The sequence below is a fragment of the Colossoma macropomum genome, unplaced genomic scaffold (genome assembly GCF_904425465.1).
Source record: "Colossoma macropomum unplaced genomic scaffold, Colossoma_macropomum, whole genome shotgun sequence".
In the NCBI taxonomy this organism is placed as follows: domain Eukaryota; kingdom Metazoa; phylum Chordata; class Actinopteri; order Characiformes; family Serrasalmidae; genus Colossoma; species Colossoma macropomum.
This window is the reverse complement of record NW_023494803.1, coordinates 11421658-11447758: the sequence shown is the minus strand read 5'-3', so window position 1 is coordinate 11447758 and position 26101 is coordinate 11421658. Positions and strand designations below refer to the sequence as shown.

Genomic DNA, 26101 nt, shown 5'->3' with positions numbered 1-26101 from the left:
TTTCCAAAAAAGTTGGGATGCTGTGCAGAATGTAAATAAAAATAGAATGCAATGATATGCAAATCATGTTAACCATATTTTTAAAGGAAAATACTACAAAGACAACATATCAAGTGTTGAAACTGAGAAATTTTATTGTTTTTTGTAAAATAGATGCCCAGTTTGAATTTGATGCCAAAAAAACATTCCAAAAAAGTTAGTGAAAGTGATATGTTAGTGAAGAAAGTGATATGTTTTCTCGTTCTTGTTTGATATAGGATTTCACCTGCTCAATATTTTGGGGTCTCTTTTGTCGTGTTTTTCATTTCATAATGCGCCAAATGTTTTCAGTGGTGACAGGTCTGGACTTCAGGCAGGCCAGTTTATCACCCGGACTTATTTAATACAGAGCAATGCTGTTGTAATACATGCAGCATGAGGTTTGGCACTGGCATTGCAGAAATAAGCAAGGCCTTCCCTGAAAAAGTCGTTGTCTGGATGGCAGCATATGTTGCCAAAACATGTATATATGGTTCAGCATTAATGTTGCCTTCACAGATGTGCACATCACCCATCCCATGTACACTAATGCAACCCTATACCATCATGAATACTGGCTTTTGAACTGTGCGCTGATAACAAGCTGAGTGGTCTTTAGCCTGGAGGAAAAGAATTTCAAATGTTGATTAGTCGGACCACAGGACACTTACTCCACTTCATTTTAAATGATCTCGGGCCCAGAAAAGGTGGCAGCGTTTCTGGGTCCTGTTTATGTAGTTTCTTCTTTGCTTTTTAGAGTTTTAATTTGCATTTGTGGATGCAGTGACGGAACTGTTTTCACAGACAGTGGTTTTCAGAAGTGTTTCTGAGCCCATGCAGTGATTTCCACTGGAGAATCATGTCTGCTTTTAATGCAGTGCCGCCTGAGGGCCCACAGATCACAGCCAGCAAATACTAGTTTTCGGTCTTGTCCCTTGCATACAGACATTTCTCGGGATTCTCTGAATCTTGTAATGTTATTATGTACCATAGGTGATGAAAAGCAAAAGTTCTTTGCTGTATCATGTTGGGAAACGTTATTCTTGAATTGTTGCACTATTTGCCTACACAGTCTTTTACAGAGTGGTGAACCCCTCCTCATCTTTACTTCTGAAAGACTCTCTGGGATGCTCATTTTATACCCAGTCATGTTACTGACCCATTGTCAATCAACCACCAGGTGTGTTTTTTTTAGCAATACACAACTTTAGCAGTCTTTTGTTGCCCCCAACTTTTTTAGAACATGTTGCTGGCATCAAATTCAAAATGGGCAAATATTTTTCAAAAAACAATAAAATTCCTCAGTTTCAACATTTGATATGTTGTCTTTGTACTATTTTCAATTAAGTATAGTCTTTAAATGATTTGCACATCATTGCATTTTGTCTTTATTTACATTTTGCACAGCATCCTAACTTTTTTGGAAATGGGTCAGTGTTTACACACGCAACACTTTTTTGGCTAAAAGTTGGATTTCATTCTGCTGACAGTTCTCTCTTTCGCCTGCAGGAGGAGAAGGAGAACAAAAAAAGCTCCACCAAAGGTACGACCTGGCTCTGTCAGCTAAAGCAAGAAACAGAGCAGTCTGAAAAGAGTGTGCTCAGTTTATAACAGCAAAAAATTTAACCTACGTCAGGGAAGACATTTACTGTTGGTGTACTAGATTTCTTTTTTAATGGGAGAATTTTTTTGTTACAACTCATTTGAATGGTGTGTGTAGTGATGCATTTCTTTATGTCATCTCTTTCTGATCACATCCACAATAATCTCAGGAAATGGTGTATCTGCCATTATGTTCATGGTCATACATGATAATTTTGAATCTTCAGCTGAACACAGTTCTGAGCCCTGTGGAGGTTTAGGGAAGGGGATTTTGTGTGCAGCTATCTTTAGAAGTCTGACTTTCACAAAGACCAAAGTTTTTGGAAAAAAAACATTGAGAAATGCTGAGCAGTGCTGTTCTCCTGTCGGAGGATTTTAGCCATTATGTTCTCCTGTTGGTAGACTTATTCATTATGTTCTCGTATTAGTGGATTTTATTTATTATGTTTTTGTATTAGTGAATTTTATCAATTTTGTTCTCCTATTGGTGGATTTCAGCCGTTATATCCTCATATTGGTGGATTTTAGTGGATTTTAGACATCATTTTCTCATATTGGTGGATTTTAGCCATTATGTTCTTATATTAGTGGATTTTAGTGGATTTTAGCTATTATGTTCTCCTATTTGTGGGTTTTAGCCATTATATTCTCATATTGGTGGATTTTATCCATTATGTTCTCATATTGGTGGATTTTAGCCATTATGTTCTCCTATTGGTGGATTTTAGCCCTTATGTTCTCCTGTTGGTAGATTGTTAGCCATTATGTTCTCTTGTTGGTGGATTTTAGCCTTTATGTTCTCTTGTTGGTGGATTTTAGCCCTTATGTTCTCTTGTTGGTGGATTGTTAGCCCTTATATTCTCCTGTTGGTGGATTGTTAGCCATTTTGTCCTACTGGTGCATTGTTAGCCATTATGTTCTCCTGTTGGTGGATTTTAACCCTTATGTTCTCCTGTTGGTAGATTGTTAACCATTTTGTCCTCCTGATGGTGGATTTTAGCCCTTATATTCTCCTGTTGGTGGATTGTTAGCCATTTTGTCCTACTGGTGCATCGTTAGCCATTATGTTCTCCTGTTGGTGGATTTTAGCCTTTATGTTCTCCTGTTGGTAGATTGTTAGCCATTTTGTCCTCCTGATGGTGGATTTTAGCCCTTATATTCTCCTGTTGGTGGATTGTTAACCATTTTGTCCTCCTGATGGTGGATTTTAGCCCTTATATTCTCCTGTTGGTGGATTGTTAGCCATTTTGTCCTACTGGTGCATTGTTAGCCATTTTGTCCTCCTGATGGTGGATTTTAGCCCTTATATTCTCCTGTTGGTGGATTGTTAGCCATTTTGTCCTACTGGTGCATTGTTAGCCATTATGTTCTCCTGTTGGTGGATTTTAGCCTTTATATTCTCCTGATGGTGGATTGTTAGCCATTTTGTTCTTCTGTTGGTGGTTTGTTAGCCATACCGTCTCACATTCACATTCACTTTTTGTTAAATCTCTGATTATGTTTAGTCATATTTGATCCCAAAGGCACTAAATCGGCAGCTCTAATATGATTGTCTTCAACTTATTTTTTATGGTTCACAATTTATTTCTCTGCAGGACTGTTATCATGGCAAAAATAGTAAAGTAAATATCTCTCTTCACTCAGCATTAGCTATATAAGCTAGCTAGCTAAATAGACTAGTCTTAGGGAAAGAGCAGACTTTAAAAACTTGTTTTTTATAGAAGAGACTGAGCAAATTCCTTAAAACAGATCATATTATAGTGTAGGATGTGCCTGCTATGCAGACTATCACACTATTTACATTCGTTGTTGCTGTGTGACCCTGACCCCTCAGGCACACGGACAGCGATGAGCCGTAGGCGAGTGTCGTGCCGTGAGCTGGGCCGGCCGGACTGTGACGGATGGCTGTGGAAGAAAAGGAAAGAGACAAGTGTGTTTGTGACTCAGAAGTGGCAGAGACTCTGGTTCGTTCTGAAGGGAGTGACGATATACTGGTACACCAGCCAACAGGTCAGTCCATACACACTCGCACCTACCGCTCCCCAACACTGGACTGAATTCATAAGGCATCATGATGCTAGACGTGGTACTTCAGGAAGTTTTTTATGATACACATTGTGCCATGATGTTTATTCTTTCTGACATCTGATAAGTTAGAACAGACAAAGTAGTGCCACATTTTAAAAATACTATCAAAAACTGTGAATCTGATTTCTTGTGTTCAACATTTCACACACTGTGCTGCACTAAATCCAAAGAAACAGGACTAATTATTTATTTTTTTCATGCAGTTGGGAAGTGTTTTTAAGTACTGACAATATCCCCAATATGCTCAGAAAAGCTTATTGTGACAAATTATGATGAAATTTATAATGATAACAATAAATATTGTCATATTGCCCAGCTCTTCATAAGCCTTTCATGACACAAACCTACATAAACATTTTTAAGTGAACATTCCAACAAGCGTCAGCTGTCATTAAGCCTGCTTTTGTCTTTTGTTTGTGTCATTTCACCGCAGCTAGTATGAGCCTTTATAAAGTCTTTATAGGTCTGTGTCAGGTGTGGTGAAAGGCTTATGTAGGTGTTATGTAGCCTTACAAACTCTGCCCTTCAGTCCCGACTTGTTTATGTGATTTTTGACACACAGTACGACAAAGTATGGACATGTGTAAGCTGTCAGGAGGTTTTCTACTGTAGTTTTTATCCCTGTACTGTCCTCCTGTGTGTTACTCCTGTGGGGATCTAAATGAAGCCCCCTGTGTTTCTCTGTTTGTAGGAGGAGAAAGCGGTGGGCATGGTGAAGATCGGCAGCTACAGCATAGAGAGCGCAGGAGAACACAAGAGGAAGTAGTAAGTCCCCACACACACACACACACACACACACACACACTGCAGTGATTGATGATTCCAATTTAGCCACACACACTTCGGCCTTCAGATTAATGTTACCATTAAAATTAATCTCCCTCTCTCTTTCTCTGGCTCTATCCTCACTCTCTCTCTCTCTTCCTCTCTCTTCTCCTCTCTCTTTCTCTCTCTCTCTCTCTCCTCACACTCTTTTTTCTCTCTCTCTCCTCACACTCTTCCCCCCTCTCTTTCTCTCTCTCTCTTATATTTCTCAATTTCTCTCTCTCTCTCTCTCTCTCTCTCTCTCTGCCCTCCCTTTCTCTCTCTCTCTTTCTTATATCTCTCTCTCTCCCCTCTTACTTTCTCTCTCTCGCTCTCTCTCTCCCCCCTCCCTTTCTCTCTCTCTTTCTTATATATCTCTCTCTCCCCCTCTCTCTTTTTCTCTTGCTCTCTCTCTCTTGCTCTCTCTTTCTTATTTCTCTGTCCCCTCTCTCTTTTTCTCTCTTTCTCTCAATCTCTCTCTCTCTCTTTCTCTCGATCTTTATCTCTCTCTCTCTCACTCTCTCTCTCTTACCTCTCTCTTTTTCTCTCTCTCCCCCTCTTTTTCTCTATCTCTCTCTTGCACTCTCTCCCCCTCCCTTTCTCTCTCTCCTTCTCTCTTTCTCTCTCTCTCTCTCTCTCTCTCTCTCTCTCTCTCTCTCTCTCTCTCTCTCCAGCGTCTTCAAAATGTCCCATCCCCGTTTCCAGAACTTCTTCTTCGCTGCCGACAACGTTACTGACATGAGCAAGTGAGTTTCACACACATAAACAAAAAAACCAAACATTTTAACAACCACTTAATGTTCATGCTTTCATCTTCCTGTGGGGATTCAGACTCCACAGAGAGAAATAAACAAAACCTGAATTGTTCTACACCTGAATGAAGGTAAACAGTGACCCCTGCTGGCTGTGTCCTGTAACTGCGCCCATTGTGTGACATTCAAATTCCACTTGAATTTGGCCTCCTTAATTCTGGGGTTTTTGTGGTCAGGCTGTGGAGGTGCTCTGGTAATGTTTGTTTTTCTCTCTCTACATGGTCACAGTGTGTTGTAACCAGCGGTCACTGTAATTATATGTCATAAGCTCACTTTCCATAAGCTCTTTCAACACCACTAAGCTGCAGTAATGCACTAAATAGTGACCACATGATGTCATGTGGTTGTGGGAAGCTTGTTTATTCCACAGTTAATCAGTGCCTGAAACACTGAACCCATAACTGAAATAATCAAATTATAATAAAACTGATGCAGCCTCATCAAATTTACTGTGATTGAATACTTTATATTCTAAAATGCTAATTGAACACAATAGAAATACTATTAAATGCTAACAAATGCTAATATTGTTTAATAGTTACAAACAACAACACATATTAATGGTTATTAGTAATAAAACAGTTTAAAAAGATGGTTCTTCAGAGGTTCTTTAGTAAAGGGAACGATTCTGTTTGCTTAAATGTGGTTCTTCAGATTGATGGAGAATGTGTTGTGTATGGTTTTGTATAGAACCTTTTTGAAACTGATTCTATATAAATATATACATATATATATCTATATATAAAGGGTTCTGCTATTGTATACAAGCTTGATATCGTAATAATTTTGGTGCTCTACTATCTGAAGAGCAATTTCACCATGCAAAGAACCATTTAAGCTTGCAAATGGTTCTTTGAGTGTTCATGGTTCTATAAAGAACCACTCTCTTTACAAAAAAACATTGAGGAGCATCTTTTTTGAGAATGCAGCACTCATAGTAATAAAACAATTCAATATACTAAAGAACCCTTGTAGAACCATCTTTTTTAAGAATGTGGATCTCATAGTTCTAAATATAACTATTCCCTAAAGAATGCTTGAGGACCCATCTTTAAGAACGTAGAACTCATGGTTCTAAAAAGAGCAATTCCCTTTACTAGAGAACCTTTGAAGAAAGACTGTTTTGTAAGAGTGTAATTAAGAATAGTTTATTAGTAATTTTTGGTAATAATAATATTTTCGTGTATTTTTTAATAAGCCTGGTACACAGAACCACAAATAACAAGCAAAGTGAAAGAACTCTGTTGTCATCAGAATGATATTAGCAGTCTAGACAAATAAAAGAAATAGAAGTTAAAAATAAAAGAAACAGAAATTAATATCTAAAATTATTAAACAATAAAAATATAAACACTTAGCAGCTGAAGATGTTTGTGTTCGTCTGACTGTTTCTGTCTCCATCAGGTGGATCAACTGTCTGATCACAGCCATTCAAAAATACAAAAAGCTGCAGCAGCACCCTCCAGACAGTGAGGCTGGTGAGTGGATCTGTTTGTACACCATGCACTCTTATGATTCAAGGGGAGTTCCACCAATTTTTCAGAATTTCTTCAAAATTCAGTCAGATTTCTTTACAGTGGTGGTGATAGGAACCAGGGGTTGCCATGACTACAACACAAATATACACATTTTATTTATTATCCAAAACCACCAGTGAACCTACACGTGTCTTCTGAGTTTTTATATGGAATGTTGATGATGGTAAAATAGTGATAAATCTGAAAATAATACATTTTCTTAGGGGACTATTTTGCCTCACAGCACTCTGCATGGATCCCTCCACCATGAATGGACTTTAAGTTCTCAAAACTATCATAAAACAGTGTCTCAGACATCAGGTAGTGAATTCATAACCATTTCATGTAATCATTTTCTGTGAGGGAGCTTTAAAAAGTGGACGTCTGGTTCCTATCACCACCACTGTGAACACTTCAGACTCCGTAAGTTTCTCTTTAACGAAGTATTTCACACCAAACCACTCTAAACGACTCAGTTTACATCTTAACCACTTAATTACGCAGGAAAAAATTCCTGAAATTCCTGATTAAAGCTGATTCATGGTTTATTTGTGACGGTGCTGTTTTCTGATTGGTTTGTGTGTTTTAACAGAGTGTTACAGTGAGACGGACTCGGAGGAGGATGGATCAAACTCGCCCCGAACTCTAAAGAAGAAAGTGTCTACGGTGAGGAGGCTCTTAGACACAAACACGCAGCTTCATGCTGTGTTACAGAAAAAAGTCCCCACAAATACAATATCTTAAAAAACACTGAGGCACACAGACATGAGTTAAAATATAAAAGGTGATATCTGTGTTCTTTCTGTTTGGAATAGAAGGCCCAGTGCAACACACTCCCTCGAACATTGGGGAGGAAGAACAAACCAGCAGGAGGCGCTGCAGTGACCGCTTCACCAGCAGGGGGCACTAAAGCTGCAGGTACATTTAGGCTGAGCAGAGAAATGCAGTCAGATTTAATGTACAGATAAGATTCAGCGTCGATAACAGATTCGTTACATTTGTTTGTGTGTATCTTTAGCTGTATGTTTAAGAAATGTTAGTGTCTGCTGTCATTTGATTTTGTGTCTTTTGATTAAATGACACAGTTTGATTATAGTTCAAATCAGAAGCTGCTTCAATATGATGATTTAATTAGGCATTAATTAATTAGAGATCAGAAAAATGCTAGAAAAATCCAGAATTGATCATCTCTTTCTCTCTCTCTCTCTCTCTCTCTCTCTCTCTCTTTCAGGAGGTGACGATGAGATGGGTGAGCTGTTTAATAAGCTGAAAGAGGGAGGAGTGTCTCTGATTGGTCAGAATCAGCCGATCACTCATGATCAGCTCAGGAGGTCGTTTATCCGCCGAAACAAAAACCCCGTCATCAACGAGAAGATCCACACACTCCGCGCGCTGCAGAGCACACTCAAGGTGACACACACACACACACACACACACACACACACACTCGAAATACATGACAACTACACTGTGACCTTTTAAAATTTTGAGATAATCACTATCATTATATATGACGGTCACTTTATTAGAAACACGTACCTTGTGCTTCCACTCACTGGCCACTTTATTAGAAACACCCATCTTGTGCTTCCAATCACTGGCCACTTAATTAGCTAACAGTACACCAGTGAGGTAAAGGGGTTTCTGATAAAGTGGCCAGGCAATGCTTTTACATGAATCATCGAGTCTTCTGCTTTGTGTCTCCCAGGCAAAGGAGGCGGAGCTTGTACTCCTTAATAAGCTTCTGGAAGATTCTGAGCTGACGCCGGTGAAGTTCCGTCAGTGGAAGCAGCGGAATGAGGAGCTGCACCAAGAGATCGAGAAGCTTGCCGCTGAAAAAAGAAAAAAACACGTAGAAACGACTGCAGAGAAGACGGCTAGCGAGGCCTGCAGTCTGAGCCTGAGCGATGGAGAGCAGCTGGTGGACGCCGAGCTGCCTGGCAACGGAGAACCCCGGCCGGAAAACTCCGACGGACGAGCAGAAAGCAACTCCTCCGATAATTACTTCTACATCTGAGCTCATCGAACACAAGCGCTGCTGGTCACTGGGGTCACTTTAGACCTCTTATTTATGGAGCAATCCCAGACTCTGACCAATCACAGCGTTCGTTCAGAGCCTGGTTGGAACTGGTGTCGAATGTTTCTATTTAACACCTTGTTCTTATGAAAAAAACTTGATGAGTGTTGCTAAGCAACATTAATAATATTTTTAAAGTTAGCTTGCTAAGCTAGCCAGTCGGAGTGGCTCATTTTGAATGAGTTCCATTTGATTTATTCATATATACGTATTTTTTTACTCAAGTGGAACTCCAAAGACCAGGTAACCCACCAGTCAGTGAGGTCCATCGCTGCACTGGCCAACTTTTGTAATGTATTTGTACATTTATATTTGAAAATATGCCTGAAATTTTGCATATAAATAGCACTGGACTTATGAGGATGAATGTGGGATGAGTCTTTGCCATTGTGCTGTGCAGTGATGGACCTTTACTCAGATTTTATGGCCGCGCTTTCAGTCATACACAAAATGAACAGACCTTTATAAGCCATATTGTCTTCACTGGAGAGAAATCCAAGTCTTCATGTTACCAGCTTGACCTGCTTATCTCACTCTGTCTTGAATGTGAACCAGAGAAGTGCTTAGTGGACACGAGGCAGACTCCAAATACAACACTGGACCTCATACCTGATTGGGAGAATTGTCCTCTCTATGCTCCCCCCACAATGTGTTCTTTCATACCTACTGTTGCTATGTTGGACAAGCTCTATAGGGCTCACATTAAATCTAATGAGAAACTGTAGAATAGACTCAGTTTATATCACAATTCCTACATTTAGAGCAAGTTATATGATGTAAACTGGGTTGTGTTCTATAGTTTCCCATTAGGTTGAATGAATAACTGACTCTAAATGTAGGTATTGCGATATAAACAGTCTGTTCTACAGTTTCTCATTAGACTGAATGAATAACTGACTCTAAATGTAAGTACTATGATATAATAAATGTAGGTATTGTGATATAAAGGTTGAATGGGATTTTTATCAGCGTTCTGTAAGCTTGTCCAACATAGCAACAGTAGCTATGAAAAAACACATTTGAAAAAAGGAAATAAATAAAGGATTCAAATTTTGTTGGAGTCGACTACACTGGCTGTGTTTCTACTGAAAATTCTACAGACTTTCTAAGGAGCTGGATATGAGTGTCTGACATCATCATCTGAGCTCTTCCTGAAACAGAGTTTTTTTACTCTATGATGGACTGTCTATAATAAATATATATTTTTAAAAAAGAACAAAGTCACCCGAAAGCACCTACTGGACATTAGTAAGGCCTTTGACATTTTACATGTAATCTTTTTAAAGAATATTTTAGAAATTATATCTATTTGAACTTGTCATGTTTGTACTGCATGTTGTTAATATGTGCAATGATGGGAAAAAGGTTTAAATATAGATGACGTGTCCCGATGGACTTTTCACTGATTATGCAGAACAAAAGTATGATTTATAGAGAATGGAGGAACGCTGAAATATAGTGTATGCTACAAATGAAAGTGTTACCACGCTCACTTTACTGTAAATAAAATGCCTCTCTGATAATAAACACCAGATCTGATTTTATTTATTTATTTTTTTTTAAATGTTAAATTTGGAAGTCTACAGCATAAAGCAAAATTCATTAACTTGCATAATGAAGGAGAACAGTCAAAGTGAAAAAAATAGGAGTTTCTAAAACTGGAGTTCAAAAACTGATGAAAAGCTACAGAGAAAATGTGACTCCTAACAACCACCTGGAAGACCTAGTAGAGACCAAATCTGCCCCCATTAGATAAACAGCACTTAAAGCTTTCATCTCTGAGAGAGAGGAGAAAATCAAGCTGCTCCAGATCTGAAATCATCCACAGGTGTTTCTGTCCATCCTTCCACTGTGAGAAGACGACTCAGCACTGTGGGTCTGAAAGGCTCCCTCACAGAAAGTTATTACATGAAATGGTTATGAATTCACTACCTGATGTCTGAGACACTGTTTTACGATAGTTTGAGAAGATTTTTGGCCTTAGAAACCATTCATGGTGGAGGGATACATAATATGCAGGGTGATGTGAGGCAAAATAGTCCCCAAAGAAAACTTACTATTTCAGGCTTTCCACTATTTTCCCATCATCAACATTCCATATAAACTCAGAACACATGTGTAGGTTCAGTGGTGGTTTTGGATAGTAAACAAAATGTCTATATTTGTGTTGTAGTCATGGCGACCCCTGGTTCCTATCACCACCACTGTAAAGACATCTCCACAATCAACCATTTCATATTAAACATTAAATGCCTGAAATATATTAAGGGTGGTATCTGACGTTTGCACAGTACTGTAATTTCCAGTGCTGTCAGGACTTTGGTCTACGGTCTTGTCAGTGAAAAATGTTCTGTTTTTGTTTCTTTGGTACAACTGATGTGTCTAATTTCAGCCAATGGTAATAACAGGTCTACTAAATCACGTTGTGATTGGTGGTAATGGTTCAGTCTCTGTAATCAAATCTCTCCATGCTGCTGCAGCACATGTAAGCCTTCACCCACATGACTGTCCTTCAGAGCGAGTGATTAATGGAAACACTCGAGTGGCAGATTGAACTTCAACTCGACGTCCAGATGGCGTTCTGATTGGCGCGTGACCAAGTGGACGCTTTTCTCAAGCGTTTACAGCCCTCAGACAGCACGGGTAAGTGTTTGTTTCTTGTGTGTGTATCAGGCACAGCTACTGAAAATTACAGAGGAGAGGAGCTGAATTACAATAAACAGCTGCTACACTATAAAAGCAATCAGTGCCTGTTTTGGTCAGCTGACTAACGTGCTGAAGCGCATCAGACAAATCAACAAATAATCCATTCAGGCCTCAGGAGCAGCGCAGGTACATACAGTCACATACAGAACGATAGGCCTCTGGGGTGATGCCTTGTTCTGTTGTCGGTGTCATGCCCATATAAGGAATTCCAGGTCTAGGCCATTTTTCTCTATGTGAAAAGTGAATGTCATTCTCTAATATAGCTGCTGTCTCACCCTGTGGTAAACAAAACTGTTACAAAGCAAATACATACATTTTTCCTCCGAGTGTTGCTGGATCTGCAGCTGTTACAATACAAAAACAGGCCTTTTATTTACACTAGCTACTCAAACTGCAGCCTAAAAGTGCCACAGTCATCTTCATGCTCTATTCTAGAGAAACCTACTAAGAATCATTCAGAGTGGTGGTGATAGGAACCAGACATCCACCTCTAAAAGTTCCCTCACAGGCTGTAGGCTGAATGGGCGGGGCAAAACTGCTGTAGGCTGAACAGGTAGATATTTCACTGTTATTTTTAATATCAGCATACACACACGAATAAACCAGTGTTCTTTTATTTGATTTTATTTTGTTTAGCGTTGTTATTCATTGTAACACACTGATATGACAGAGAAGAGATGCAGCACTTTTTAACAAAAATACATATTTATGCATTACTTACCTTCTTGTTTTTTTAAACAGATAAACAGTCTTCCCTTTATGAGAGCCATACATATCTTATTCTATTCATAGAAAGTAACACTTTCTATGAAAGTCACATTTGTAAGCATCTATAAACACATTCATGACCTGCTATAATGCATTCATAAGGCATCATAAACATGGCTATAAATATTTATAAAAATACATTACACGTTGTAGCCATGTTTATTATGCATTATGAATTGTTAACATAATGCATTAGAAGTGCTGCTCATAATAAATTATAAGAGCTCATAAGCTGTATTTGTCCACTCTAAGTAAAGTGAAGCATACTGAACTAAAGCCTTCTCCAGTGTTGAGAGTGAGGCTTCAAGTTGAAGTATTTACTGAAGAATTTACTGAAACACTAAAACATACACAATAAAGCACATTACAGGCTTCAAATGTCAGATTTTAAACTAGTGCTGCCATCAGTGTTTTACCCAATGTGGGAAGGTCAATGTACACCACCGTTAGCTTGGCACTTAACACTGCATATCCAATAGAATGCTAGCAGAAATTAGCATTACTGTAGTGTAGTGTACTTGGGTTACAGAGTGAAGGTTTCTAGCACTTGACGTTAGAACCAGTGAGGGAACAAATTACAGTGACAGCACTCTACTATCAAGTATAACATGTTATTAACATTACTTTTAATGCATTATGTTAACAATTGATAATGTATAAAAGACATGGCTATAAAGTGTAATTCAGTGTAATCCATTTTTATAAATATTTATAACCATGTTTATAATGCTTTATGAATGCATTATAACATGTTATGAATATCTGTATAGATGCTTAAAAAACATGACATTCATAAAAAGTGTTACCCTTATTTTCAAAGAGAATCTATTTACACATTGAACGCGTCGGTGAGTTTGTTAGTATTTCAGGTGCTTCTTTTCTAGCAGAGAAAAACACTGTTTACACCACACAATCATACTGCCATATGAACTGTTACTGTTCTGAAACAAATACAGCTTTCAGTTTACCTGATTCAAATGTGTGCATCAATACAATAAACTAATATAATCAACATAATTAGTCAGAAATAAGTCACTGAAATGCACATTTGTATTATTATATTTACTAAATGCAGATTTGATACACATTTGAACCAAGCAAAAGCACATGACTTTATTTGAGCATACTCAGTAGCAGTTTTATATGTATTTCTTCATGTAGTTATGTTATTAACCCATTTATTCCTTTGATAATTTCTTAAAAAGCAAACAACAGGTCGCTTTGATTTCATATGAATTTGGTTATGAGGATGATGGCAATTAGTCACATGACAAGAGTCATTAACTTCAAGCATGCACCTGAGAATATCTGCATCAAAACTTTACAAAAAGTAATAAACATGTTATAATACAGATATAACCACAACATTTGGTGGAATTAATCTTTAAAGGGTCTATTATTAATAAGTTAAAATGATTGTAGTTAAATTTGTTTCTTGTCCAATTGGGCCTAATTTCTGGCTCTGTAGTTCCCCACAAGACACAGCTATGGCCAAGAATAACAGTTATATTGATTTTTATATTAAAACTTATAGTAATTCTTGCACTTACATAGCTGTAGAAAGTTTGGGATTAAATGGGTTAATTAATACCCTGTAAGCTTTGCATGTTGATAGCGTCTGACAAATCAAACACTCTTCACAATGAACACAAGTAAAAGGCTTTCAGAATAAGAAAAATAGCCTCAGTACAAAAGCACATCACCACTAAGCAAGCAGCTTTAGCTCCATGTCACAGTTGGACTCTATAATAACAATAATAAAACATTAATGAATTAGACAATCAGAAATAAAAGCAGCTTTGATTTTGCAGCCCTCACTTTAGATTGAAATTCCCCTCTCCAGGCTCCGCCCACAATGCGTTCCTCCATAGTGACTGTTGTGAGTTTTGACAAGCTTTAGAGAACACTGGTAAAAATCCCATTAAACCTAATGAGAAACCCTATAGTAGAAATGTAGCTATTGTGATATAAACTGAGTCTGTTCTACAGTTTCTCATTAGGTTGAATGAATAATCGGCTCTAAATGTAGGTATTGTGATATAAACTGAGTCTGTTCCGCAGTTTCTCATTAGGTTGAATGAATAATCAGCTCTAAATGTAGGTATTGTGATATAAACTGAGTCTGTTCCGCAGTTTCTCATTAGGTTGAATGAATAACTGGCTCTAAATGTAGGTATTGTGATAGAAACTGAGTCTGTTCTACAGTTTCTAATTTGCTTGAAGGGGATTTTTTACCAGGGCTCTGTAAAGCACAACTAGAGGTGGGTAATCCAGATCCAAAAAGTAAAAACCCTCCCCAGGATTTTGTTTCAACTGCCTGAACACCTTTGCTGCTGGTTTGAGCAAATTAGAGAAGTCAAGCAGTTGGAACAAAATCCTGGGGAGGGTTTTTACTTTTTGGACCTGGATTACCCACCTCTACTCACAACAGTAGCTATGAAAGAACGCATTTGTGGGCGGAGCTTGGCGGAAACAATTGAAAACGAACACTGTTATTAATTGACATTCATCTGTGTGCTACCTCCCAGCATGTTACAGCTACTGTCACTGGCAAAAGTGGGCAGCGATGGTATAAAAACAAGAAGCTACATAAACACAAAGCAGGCCGCATTGTTCAGCCTTGCTAAAAATGCGGCAATAAATCTAGGATCAGTGTTTTTTTGCTCATATGCACTGCCCAGATCTAATCTTTTGACCCCTCGCTTTGTAGATAGAAGTGATCATGCTTTCTTAGGTTTGCAATAACTGAACATATTACTGCCTGAGCAGTTTATATAGAGGAAAATAATACGATAATATTACAGTAAATATTTGTGAAAACTGAAGGCTTTGTTCACACAAATTCAGGTTTTTCCAGGCATTCCCGGCTGTTCCTATGAAGAAAATGTTTTATTGTCAAACTTTTTACGTGTCATATTGTTTTCCTCTAAATAGGTCTGATCACTCTTTAACCACCTGGGGTCCACAAACCTGCCTGCATGTCAAATTCTCTGTCTCTATATCTGTGTCTTTAACTTTGTGATGATCCAGCACAGAAATCCAGTTCAAACATTTCCTGAATCTGTAAAGTCGCCCTTTCCATTCCATCTAATCACGAGATCGTATGTGAATCACATCCAGAGTTATAAGCCTATGAAGAGGGGCTGAGATGCATGTCATCTGCCTCTCACACTCAGGAAATCACTAAGGACTGACCATCACGCCAGAAACCCTTCATTCTTCATTCAGTCCACATCAGAGACACGTGTGAAATGGCGTGCAGAGAGTTTACAGCTGCTGAAGTTGCTGCAGTGGTTTTGGAAAGTATTGATGAAGATAATCTGAGATTTTGAGTAGCATGTTATATGGAGACCCTTTAAAGGAGAATTTAAGAAGATATGAACAAATCGAGAGAATGACCTCAGACCCCAGAGGGTTAATGTGTTAATAACTTAATATATTAAAAAGAAATAATTATTGCAAACCAACAAAGAGATCACTGCCATTTGAAAAGAGGCTCATCAGAATCAATGAAAATTGAAAAACAGTCCAGTGCAAGAGGCAACAGATGACATTTGAAAAATATTACTGTAAAAAGCTTTAAATATAGGCCCATTAGGATCCTTAGCGTTAATATAATGTCAGGTACCTTAACTACATCCAAATGAGCAGGTGTTCTATCCACCTGTCAATTTTGTGTCTGCAGCAAACTTTGCTCTGTCTTCATTAACACATCATTGAACATCCATCGCTTCTGGTGCAGCCCAGAGGAGGACGGGGTCTCCTTTTGAGTCTTGGTCCCTCTCAGTGGTTCGTCCTCATGCTCTTAGAGATGTTTTCCTGCCCTACCTCATTAGAGGGCGCTCACATTTTTGGACAAGCTGCTTTGGGACAACATATGTTGTAGAAAGCCCTACATAAATGAAACTGAATTAATTAGCCTTTAGCATTTAGCCCTCTGTAGTACAGTCGGTGGGAAGAGTCCATTTTTCCTCTGATGATACATCCAAAAGTTCCTTTTGCTGCATTCCAGACAAATCGGAACGCCAGAATATCCAACTTGCCACCAGTGGGATGCTACCCAGTGTTCCAGCCAGAATTCAACAACCACAACATATAATAGTTTGCAGAGAGGCGGCGATATGATGTCAAGCCATATCGTTAGTGGTAAACACTTGTTTTAAGACAATTTAAAGGTATTAAAATTCATGGTTGATTCAGATCTCCTCCGTGGCAGGACAATACGGCCTTTTATGTGTGGGTTTGATCACTAAGCCAACCATTTTCTTCGTCTATATGTAGAGACGGTGCAAGTCGAATACTGAATACATAACCTAAACATAAATAAACATAAACAGTGCAAACATGTGGAAGAGTTGACTGAACTAAAGGAACTGTAATTCTTGTATATTACGTAGCGAGCTAGTCGTTGTTGCAGTCGTATGCAAAAGTTTGAGCACCCCCATTGCAAATTTTTATGCACAATTTCTTTTTATTTGCTAAGTTTCATATACTGTAAAACAAAAACATGAAATATAAAATGTGCCATAACTTTTGCACAGGCCACATTTAATGTCCTAAATTTTCCCCAATATGTCAAATTCAGCAAATAAACAGTAATTGTGTATTAAAAATGTGCAGAAGTGTGTCTCTGTAGAGGAGGTGTGTTTTATTTTCACTTAGAAAATGAACACAAATATTTCTAATGAATAATTTGACCAGGGGTGCCCAAACTTATATTTGCATATGACTGCATGTTGACATTAGGCTACATGTGGCTACTGTTGTGATCAGAAAACCTGTGTTCTGTGATATTTCAGTCTAGATTTGTTACAAAAACCTGATCAAATTTGTTGTTTTTCTTCCAGGATCCAGCACGGCATTATCTCCTGGTATGTTTTCCGGAATGCTTTGTGGTCAAAAATCAGGAATTTGCAGCTCCTGCCCTGTTTGGAACGCAGTTTTTCTCCAAAGCTGTGTCTAGTAGCTCACCTCGTACACCTCTGCCCTCTCTGTGTCTGCCCGTTTGGGGCAGGATGGGCACTGTGGGCGTCTGAACCCAAACAGCAGTGCCACCCCCCCGAGCACCTGCACCCACGCCCCCACCCAGCCGAAATAGAGCGACCCAGCTGGCCGCAGAGTCAGGCTGGGCAGCTTGTGGACGTTTAGCCCCCGGAATTCGGACATTGTTGAGGCCAGCTCCACTCCAAGCTCCTGCAGGTGATGAGTATATACGCCCAGAGCTGCCAGGCCCAGCACGCCCCCCAGCGCCACCAGCAGGCCGCCAGCACCTGCGACGTTTCTGAGGGGAGTCTCCGTCCAGCAGCGCAGACCGATGCTGGCCAGTACGATCCCGGCTCCACACAGGAAGAGGGAGGACAGGACCAGGCCCTGGGCCGCTCGGACACGGGCATCACGCTGGGAGTAATAATAACGATAATGTTAATGATAATAACAGTAAACGTTTGTTCAAAAGTCTCTAATCAGTATTTTTAATTAATTCATAATCAGTTTGGTTATAAATAAATGGATGAAATTATTCTAATATGGGTCTAAATAAAAGTTGTATTAAATCAAGAATGAAGTTGTAGTAAAACAATTATCCGTGAATCATATTTCAAAATTAGTGAGGTTTTAGTACTATAATGACAAAAAAAATCACCAAAGAGATCAATTTAGTATTATGTATCATTTAATCTTAAAACCTTGAAAACACTCCTTCTTATCTGGACAGTATATTAGATACTATTGAATAAAATAACAGCAATTATTAATATGACAGTAGTCCTCACCTGGTACGGTCCAGACACTGGCCAGCACTCTCTGAGCTCAGAGTGCGCCACCTGCAGGCAGCTTTCCCACAGGCCATCTGAGCGAAGGAGAAGGAGCTCTGCCCCTTTGGCTCCACCCACAGCTCTCCCGACTCCGCCTAGCCGGGCTTGCCCCTCCCTCCACTGAGGTGTGATGGCCGCTGTGAACACCAGCACCAATCCCAGCGGGGCAAAGACGATGCCTGTCACCATAGATGCTGGGGTGTGCATTGTGGGAAACGTAGTTTTCCAGAAAAGGAGTGTTGAGCTCAAACTGTTATTTGGATTTCAGTGCGTTGATATTTGGAGGTCAGTAAAAGACGGTAATGTAGTTCCCCGAAAAATGGTTACTCTCTTAAATATCATGGGTTGTAATCTAATAGCAAAGCATAATAATCGCTTTTTGAGTAGATTTGAGCCTCTTGATCGGTGTATAGAATAGGAGGAAGGAGATGTAGTTCCCCTGAAAAGCTGAGCTTAAAATGATTTCGGCTCTCTACTTTGTGGCCTTAAGAACAAGAGTGAGTTGTAAAGTTCCTTCGGAAATGACGCTGAGCGTCCTGCTTCTTATACGGTCATTAGAGATGGTAATGTGGTTTCCTTGAAAAGCCGATGTTGAGCTAATTTCAGCATGCGACTCTTTGGAAGGTGATGTGGTTCCCTGGAAAAGGGCTGAGGAGGGTGATCTATTTTGTCCTGCTCCTAACAGAGGGCTGTAATATAACTGTTTTGGTCAGGCTGAAAATGTAGTTTCTAGGAAGTGTACTTGCTCTTCATGCAGATAGGTAGTTCCCTCAATACAGTAATATGGACTTCTCAATAGTGTCCACTGTCCAGAAGGGTGGATACTGTAGACCCATAGAAGAGGAATGTCCAGCTAAAAAAGGTTATTTTGAGAGTGACTTAATATGGAAAAAGGATGATCAATTGGTTCTTTGGGTTTAAGTGTCCTGCTGTTTAGACAGGTGGTTCCTTAGAACAAAGACTGTCCCTAGAAGAGCAATTATTCCGATTTCCCTGCTTTTCAGATGAGTGATTTTCTAGAACAATTGTTGGGATTTACAGATCCTGCTCTAATGGAGGATCGATATGCAGCTCCTCATAGAAGTGGTTAATGTAGTTCCTTGGAAATAGAGTTGCTTTGAAAGGTTATCACGACTGCAGTATCCTGCTGTTTTGATGGTAATGGAGTTTCCTGGAGAAGGAACGTTAAGCTGGAAAGGTTATGATGCTCTTCAAACAGATGGGTGATGTAGTGCCAAGTCTTTAGATGATAATGTACTTCCTCAAAAAAGGAAATTTGAGCTCAGAGTGTTGGATTTCTGCTCTTCATATGATAATGGAGGATGGATCCTTTCAGCGTCCCGCAGTTCAGAAGGTAACCTAGTTCCCTGGAAAATGAACATCGATCTAAAAAGAAGATTATTTTAGCATCCCACTCTTTGAATTCTTGGATCTTAGGAGCAACCGTGAGTAACGTAGTTTTCTAAGAAAAGCTGTGTTGAGCTAAAAAAGGATATCACGAGTTTAGCGTCCTGCCATTCAGGCTAAACGAAATCAGAAGCAACAGAACCCTCGAAGATCAGGAGATGATCACTCGCAGTCCTTGGAGAGATGACTCCAGATGTTTCCTGCACCAAGGCGATCCCAGTCCAGATGAGCTTCTTCAAACACTTGAGAGAGAATTATTCGATCTCCTTGGCGTCAGGACGAGTGCGAGTTACTGTTGTGTGTATGTGTGTCTGACTCCATCGGTCTGTCTCGGCTCCGAGCTCACACACAGAATGGCTCCAAGCATCCCCTGTTGCCCCTGGCAACCGGCAGAGTGGAGCTGAACGTCTGCCTGTTGCTAAGAGACGGCAACCTGGACCATCCTTCGGCTTGCTGACACATTTAGAGGGTTCGGCTCTGTGTTTGTACGTCCTTGTTTCTTGGGGATTTATTAGTGAGGTCAGCTTTCAGGACTGACCTTGATGTTGGTCAATACAGGGAGGGAGCATGTGCATCAGCGTGCCGTCTGAATTCTGAAACAGGTTGCGTCCCGTAGAGACGAAGACAAAACAATCTGACGTTGGACACAGACACACATTCTTGCAAGCAAATGAGTGAGCCTCGCTCAGCTTGGAGCCAAGGGCAGCAAGGGTGGGCTGCTAAGTGAAAGAAATCAGGAGATGGGAAATGATGTTTGGAACGTCCTTCATAACCTCTAAGTTCTTTACAGATGGAAAGGAAGAAGGACACCTCAGAATAGAGACAGATAAACATCTCTCATCAGTCATCTATATAAAACACACATATGCACTAAAAATTAATAATACTATTAATTTACAGTAAAAGTCAGAGACCTATATTTGTTCAATTTACAGTCAAAACATCCATTCAGTGAAAACTATTAATATTTCAGGAGATATTTCTGAGGATATTAGATACAAAACAATCCACTTGCATAAGGAAGGAAAAAGTCAAAGCGTTCATTATTAGAAGCTACAGAGAAAATGGGGCTCCTAACAACCACCTGGAAGACCTGGTCGACACCAAACACTGCCCCCATCAGATAAACAGCACTTAAAGCTTTCATCTTTGAGAGAGAGGAGAAAATCAAGCTGCTCCAGATCTGAAAACATCCACAGGTGTTTCTGTCCATCCTTCCACTGTGAGAAGACAACTCAGCGCTGTGGGTCTGAAAGGATGTGTAGCTGTCAAGAAGACCTCACTGAGAAAAGGAGACACATCAAACAAAGAAGCTGAACGATGGACTGACCACCCCAGAGTCCAGGCCTTAACATCACTGAATGTGTTTGATTACTTTAGAAAATGATCAACCAACTTCTAAGACTGAACTTTGGAGGTGTGTCTGCAGATTTCTTTGAGAAACTGAAGGTGAGTGATTACCTGTTGTGATTGATTAGTCTGCTGTCCATGAGGAAAAGTACTTTTCTTCCAAAGCAACTACTTGAACTTCAGCTTTAACTAGAAAAAAATAAACAAGGCTAAAGCTGACCTTCGGTTTCTGAGGTTAGGATCAGGTGGGGTTAGGTGGATTCATGTGACAGTGTTACATTTCCATTATTAAAACAGCATATTAAAGTTTCGTCACCTTGTCACCGATGGTACGTTAGCACATCAGCACAGCCAACACAGAGCGTTGACTACCAAACCCTGAAGTGCAGCCACATGGCGCCATGGCAACGCAAAAACAAACACACTGGGTTAAAGAGCTACACAGGATATTAATCTACACACATTCTAATGTTTTCATGCATACAGTTATTAGATCATGGTGTCTGCTTGGGTTCCGTCATAAAACGTGTCCTGTCAGTTCAGTGCAGTGATGAAAACATTGAGAGGAATCTATGGATTTTACAGCACATACAGTACCATTTTATCAGAGAGTACAGGGTGTTTCTAATAAAGTGGCCAGTGAGTGGAAGCACAAGGTAGGTGTTTCTAATAAAGTGGCCAGTTAATGGACATACAAGGTATGCATTTCTAATAAAGTGGTCAGTTAGTGGAAGCACAAAATAGGTGTTTCTAATAAAGTGGCCAGTGAGTGGAAGTAAAAGGTAGGTGTTTCTGATAAAGTGGCCAGTCAGTGGAAGCAGAGGGTTGGTGTTTCTAATAAAGAGGCCAGTTAATTACCAAACCCTGAAGTGCAGCCACATGGCGCCATGGCAACGCAAAAACAAACACACTGGGTTAAAGAGCTACACAGGATATTAATCTGCACACATTCTAATGTTTTCATGCATACAGTTATTAGATCATGGTGTCTGCTTGGGTTACATCATAAAACGTGTCCTGTCAGTTTCAGTGCAGTGATGAAAACATTGAGAGGAATCTATGGATTTTACAGCACATACAGTACCATTTTATCAGAGAGTACAGGGTGTTTCTAATAAAGTGGCCAGTGAGTGGAAGCACAAGGTAGGTGTTTCTAACAAAGTGGCCAGTTAATGGACATACAAGGTATGCATTTCTAATAAAGTGGTCAGTTAGGAAATACTGAGCCTACAGATTGTTTATTAGACAGAGAATGTCTGAAAAAAATGAAGGATGAAAGAAAAAGATAAAAGGAAAGGGTGGGATGCTCTGGCTGTGCTGTATTTTTACTTCTCTCAACTCTCTCTTTCTCTCTCTCTCTCTCTCTCTCTCTCTCTCTCTGTCGTGGGTCTGTTCAGAAACAGCAGGAGGGTTAAAAATAACTTGGAATTAAGAACTAACAAGATAGAGATGTGGAAGAAGAGAGAAAGAGAGAGAGAGAAAAAAAGACAGAGACACAATATAAAGAGAGAAAAGAAAGAGATAGAAAGAAAAGGTAAGAGAAGAGAGAGAGACAGCAAGGGAGGAAAGTGAAAGAGAGCAAAGTGAGAGAAATAGAAAGAGAGGAGAAAAAGAGGAGAGGAAAAGGGGGGAAAGAGTGGGAGAGAGTGAAAGAGAAAAAGGAGAGAGACTGAGAAAGAAAGAGTGAATAAGAAGAATAGAAAGATAGGGAAGAAAAAAGAAAGAGAGACAAGGAGGGAGAGAGAGAGATAAAGAGAAGAGAGAGGGGAGAGGAAAAGAGTGAAAGAGAAAAAGGGGAAAGAGAGAGTGAGAAAGAGTAAGAGGAATAGAAAGACAGGGGAGAGACGAGGAGGGAGAGAGAGGAGAGGAAAAGAGGAAGAAAGAGGGGCGAGAGAGAAAGAGAAAAAGGAGAGAGCATGGGAAAGAGAGAGAGAGAAAATAAGAGGAACAGAAAGATAGGGGAGAGAAAAAGAAAGAGACAAGGAAGGAGAGAGAGAGAGTGAAAGAGAAAAGAGAGATAAAAAGAGAGGAAGAAGGAGGGGGAGAGAGAGAAAGAGAAAAAGGAGAGTGAGAGAAACAGAAAGATATGGGAGAGAAAAAGAAAGAGAGACAAGGAGGGGGAGAGAGAGAGAGTGAAAGAGAGAAAAGAGATTAAAAGAGAGGAGAGAGAGGAAAAGAGGGAGAAAGTGGGGGAGAGAGAGAGAGAAAACGGAGAGAGAACAATAAAGAGAGAGAGTAAGAGGAATAGAAAGACAGGGGAGAAAAAAGACAAGAAGGGAGAGAGATAAAAAGAAAGAGGAGAGAGAGGAAAGGAAAAAGGAGAAAGAGGGGCAGAGAGAAAGAAAAAAGAAGAAGTAGAGCGTGAGAAAGAGAGAATAAGAGGAATAGAGAGACAAGGAGAGAGACAGAGTGAGAGAGAGGAGAGAGAAAGATAGTGGGTGAGAGATAACAAAGAAAGAGAGGAGAGGGAGAAATAGGAGAGGAGAGAGAGTAGCAGAAAGAAAAAGAGAGAGAGAGATAGAGAGGGAGAGAGGGAGGGAGAGGGAGGGAGAGAGAGATAGAGAGAGGGAGGGAGGGAGGGTGTAATTAATTCCTTTAATAATTCCTCCTGTCGTCACTGGTGTTGGTCATGAGCGCCACACGGAAACTGGAATAAAACAACAGACACAAAAACAAACAGAAACACATCCATCCAAGACCAGATAGTTATGATTATATCACAAAATATCATATCGCATCATCTGTGAACGCAAAACCAAGCAGTTTGGCTTCAACACCTGATGCACTCTTATTCATCTGATGACGTGGTTTTGGGTTTTTTTGGAAAAGGCATCACATGTCACACATCTACTGTAGCGATGAGATATGTACCTGAACAAAAACAGCTTACAAAGGAATGGAAATTCTTAGTCCGTCCAGCATCTGTCAGCATAAGAACTAAGAGGCTAAAAGCGGCTTTTGGTACAAATTTTCCATTCCACCTTAAATGTAACAGATGCACCATTTAAGGCGGAATGGAAAATTCAGATAAGAAGCTGGCGAATAAGAAACTGCACCGGAACTTAAGTTTGATCGGTTCTGTTCTTTTCTTTTTAGATCCTTTTGAGAACTCTTACACAGCAAGGCCTCAACGTTCTTCAGGGTCCTTGGAGCCCCCCCTGCCCTACAACTACATGACCAAAAACATAATATTACATAACAGGTGTGGACTCAAATCATATGACTTGGCCTCGAGTCCGACTCAAGTCACAAATTGACTTGAGAAAACTTACTTTGACTCGGACTTGGAGTTTGTCGTTCCACCTTAAATGGGGCAGCAGTCAGGCAACGGAACGCCCAGAAGTGTTCTTATACTGTTACAAGCTTGCCTTTGTAATGGAACGGGTTCATATATAGAACCTTTTTAAAAAGGTTATATATAGATCCATCTACAGCAAATTCTTAAGAACGCTTCGATGATGCAAGGAACGCTTTAATCATGCAAAGGGTTCTTTGAGTGTTCATGGTCCTTTTTAGAACCATTTTCTTTGCTAAGGAACCCTTGAAAGATCATCTTTTTACGCAATACACTGTTAGCAATAAGGGGTCTATATAGTACCAAAAAAGAGTTTTTTGCCTTGTAACAATAGTGGTACCCTATTTGGGTGCTATAAAGAACCTTTTACAAAAAAGGTCCACAGCACATTCTGAAGAACGCTTTGATGATGCAAAGAACCCCAGTGAGTGGAAGCACAAGGTTGGTGTTTCTTATAAAGTGGCCAGTTAGTGGAAACACAAGGTAGGTGTTTCTAATAAAGTGGCCAGTTAGTGGAAGCACAGGTGTAGGTGTTTCTAATAAAGTGGCCAGTGAGTAGAAGCACATGGTGGGTGTTTCTAATAAAGTGGCCAGTGAGTGGACATAGAAGGTAGATGTTTCTAATAAAGTGGCCAGTGTTAAATAATATTTCACGTTCATGCACTTTTTGGGCATTTTTCATTTATTTATTTCTTAAATAAACAAAAAGAGCCATATTAACGTGCAGCAGAGAGATAAATCGATTACAGAAATGCAGCAGTAATCTGAATCTCTTCAATTACGTCAGCTGCACTTGTGGCCTCATCACCCGTATCATCTTCAGTCTCTTGAGAAAAACACTTCCTTGTGTGGGATGTGGGCTCGGCCTCTCAGACTTCATCTGCTGTCACTTCTGATTGTCAGACAGCCTGCAGCAAATAAACAGAGTTTCATTTCATACCCATAAAGAGCTCCTCTTTTTCTGATTGTTTATGGGCTCATAACATTCATCCCTAATCAAATCACATTTGCTAATGAAAAAGCCACCTGAAAAATCACTCTCTGGAGCTCCTGGAGTTCCAACACTGCTGCTTTTTAATGTTTTCCTGCTCTAATAAAGCAATAAGCCATGAAAGGCCATGTGTTACTGCGATTTTAGCACGAGGAATGGTGTTGTTAGGCATGACATGAGGTAGGGTAAAACTCCCTTCACCATGATAAAATCACTGTAATGCAGGCCTCAAGTGGCTTATTGCTTTCATAAAACAGCGGCCAACATAAACTATGATAAAATACACACTTTTTTAGAACGTTATTTAAGTTATAATTATTAATAATTGACATAAACAAGTATTCCGCCAAGAAGGGTAGTTCCTTTAGAGTATGGTATCTTGTCAATCATCCATGGACCGCTGAGTGAGGAGAACGCTTGGTTGCCCATCGCTGTATTTTGTGGTCATTTCATGATTTTACTTTTTGTCACATAACATTGAACATATGATACACAGCACTGTTTAACGCAAACACTTTCACTTTATAAGTACTTTTCAGTCACCAAATGACCACCGGAAGTCTTATTTAGCACCAATCCAGCGGCGCCCTCTTCTCACTGAATCCTGCAGCTGTAGAGGCTAGAATTTCTACACTTTCATAGCTAGTACACTATTTAGGGAATACGGAGGCGTTTGGGATTCAGCCTGGGTTTGACACGACATCTGACTGAAACATGAACATTTGAAGCGTGTAAGACATTCAAGTGACATTTTTAGACTTCTATACTGCCGTTTTTTCTTGCATTTCATTTCATTTTTTCCCTCTGAGGTCCACTTACAGTTTTGGGTTGTTTTATGCACCAGAAACATAAA

General features: G+C 39.7%; 2 protein-coding genes across 3 annotated transcripts in view; one reads left to right on the top strand and one right to left on the bottom strand.

Moving 5' to 3' along the window:
• cnksr1 (connector enhancer of kinase suppressor of Ras 1) overlaps nucleotides 1-10445 on the top strand; it is a 56065-nt gene extending 45620 nt beyond the window's left edge. The window contains exons 13-21 of one of the 2 annotated variants that reach the window (XM_036592921.1): nucleotides 1528-1561; nucleotides 3455-3630; nucleotides 4400-4473; nucleotides 5187-5258; nucleotides 6729-6802; nucleotides 7434-7507; nucleotides 7660-7759; nucleotides 8073-8251; nucleotides 8550-10445. In XM_036592921.1, the coding sequence (XP_036448814.1) occupies nucleotides 1528-1561; nucleotides 3455-3630; nucleotides 4400-4473; nucleotides 5187-5258; nucleotides 6729-6802; nucleotides 7434-7507; nucleotides 7660-7759; nucleotides 8073-8251; nucleotides 8550-8858 (1092 nt within the window). In that variant the 3' untranslated portion in view covers nucleotides 8859-10445. Of the gene's footprint in view, nucleotides 1-1527; nucleotides 1562-3454; nucleotides 3631-4399; nucleotides 4474-5186; nucleotides 5259-6728; nucleotides 6803-7433; nucleotides 7508-7656; nucleotides 7760-8072; nucleotides 8252-8549 lie in introns of both variants that reach the window. The other variant, XM_036592920.1, reaches the window with a different exon arrangement.
• Nucleotides 10446-17351: 6906 nt separating this feature from the next.
• Nucleotides 17352-18412, bottom strand: si:dkey-221l4.11 (claudin-23). Its single transcript, XM_036593699.1, has 2 exons — nucleotides 18164-18412; nucleotides 17352-17789 (listed from the first exon to the last, which is right to left on the bottom strand). Exons 1-2 carry the CDS (start codon nucleotides 18410-18412, stop codon nucleotides 17352-17354), a joined length of 687 nt encoding a protein of 228 aa, XP_036449592.1.
• Nucleotides 18413-26101: the final 7689 nt, after the last annotated feature.

What these genes read in the sequence shown, in the direction of transcription:
- si:dkey-221l4.11 (XM_036593699.1), bottom strand. Translation starts at nt 18,412, where the DNA reads ATGCACACCCCAGCATCTATGGTGACAGGCATCGTCTTTGCCCCGCTG. An exon ending in CAGTGTCTGGACCGTACCAG is followed by an intron (nt 17,790 to 18,163) that starts GTGAGGACTACT and finishes TATTACTCCCAG; the next exon opens with CGTGATGCCCGTGTCCGAGC.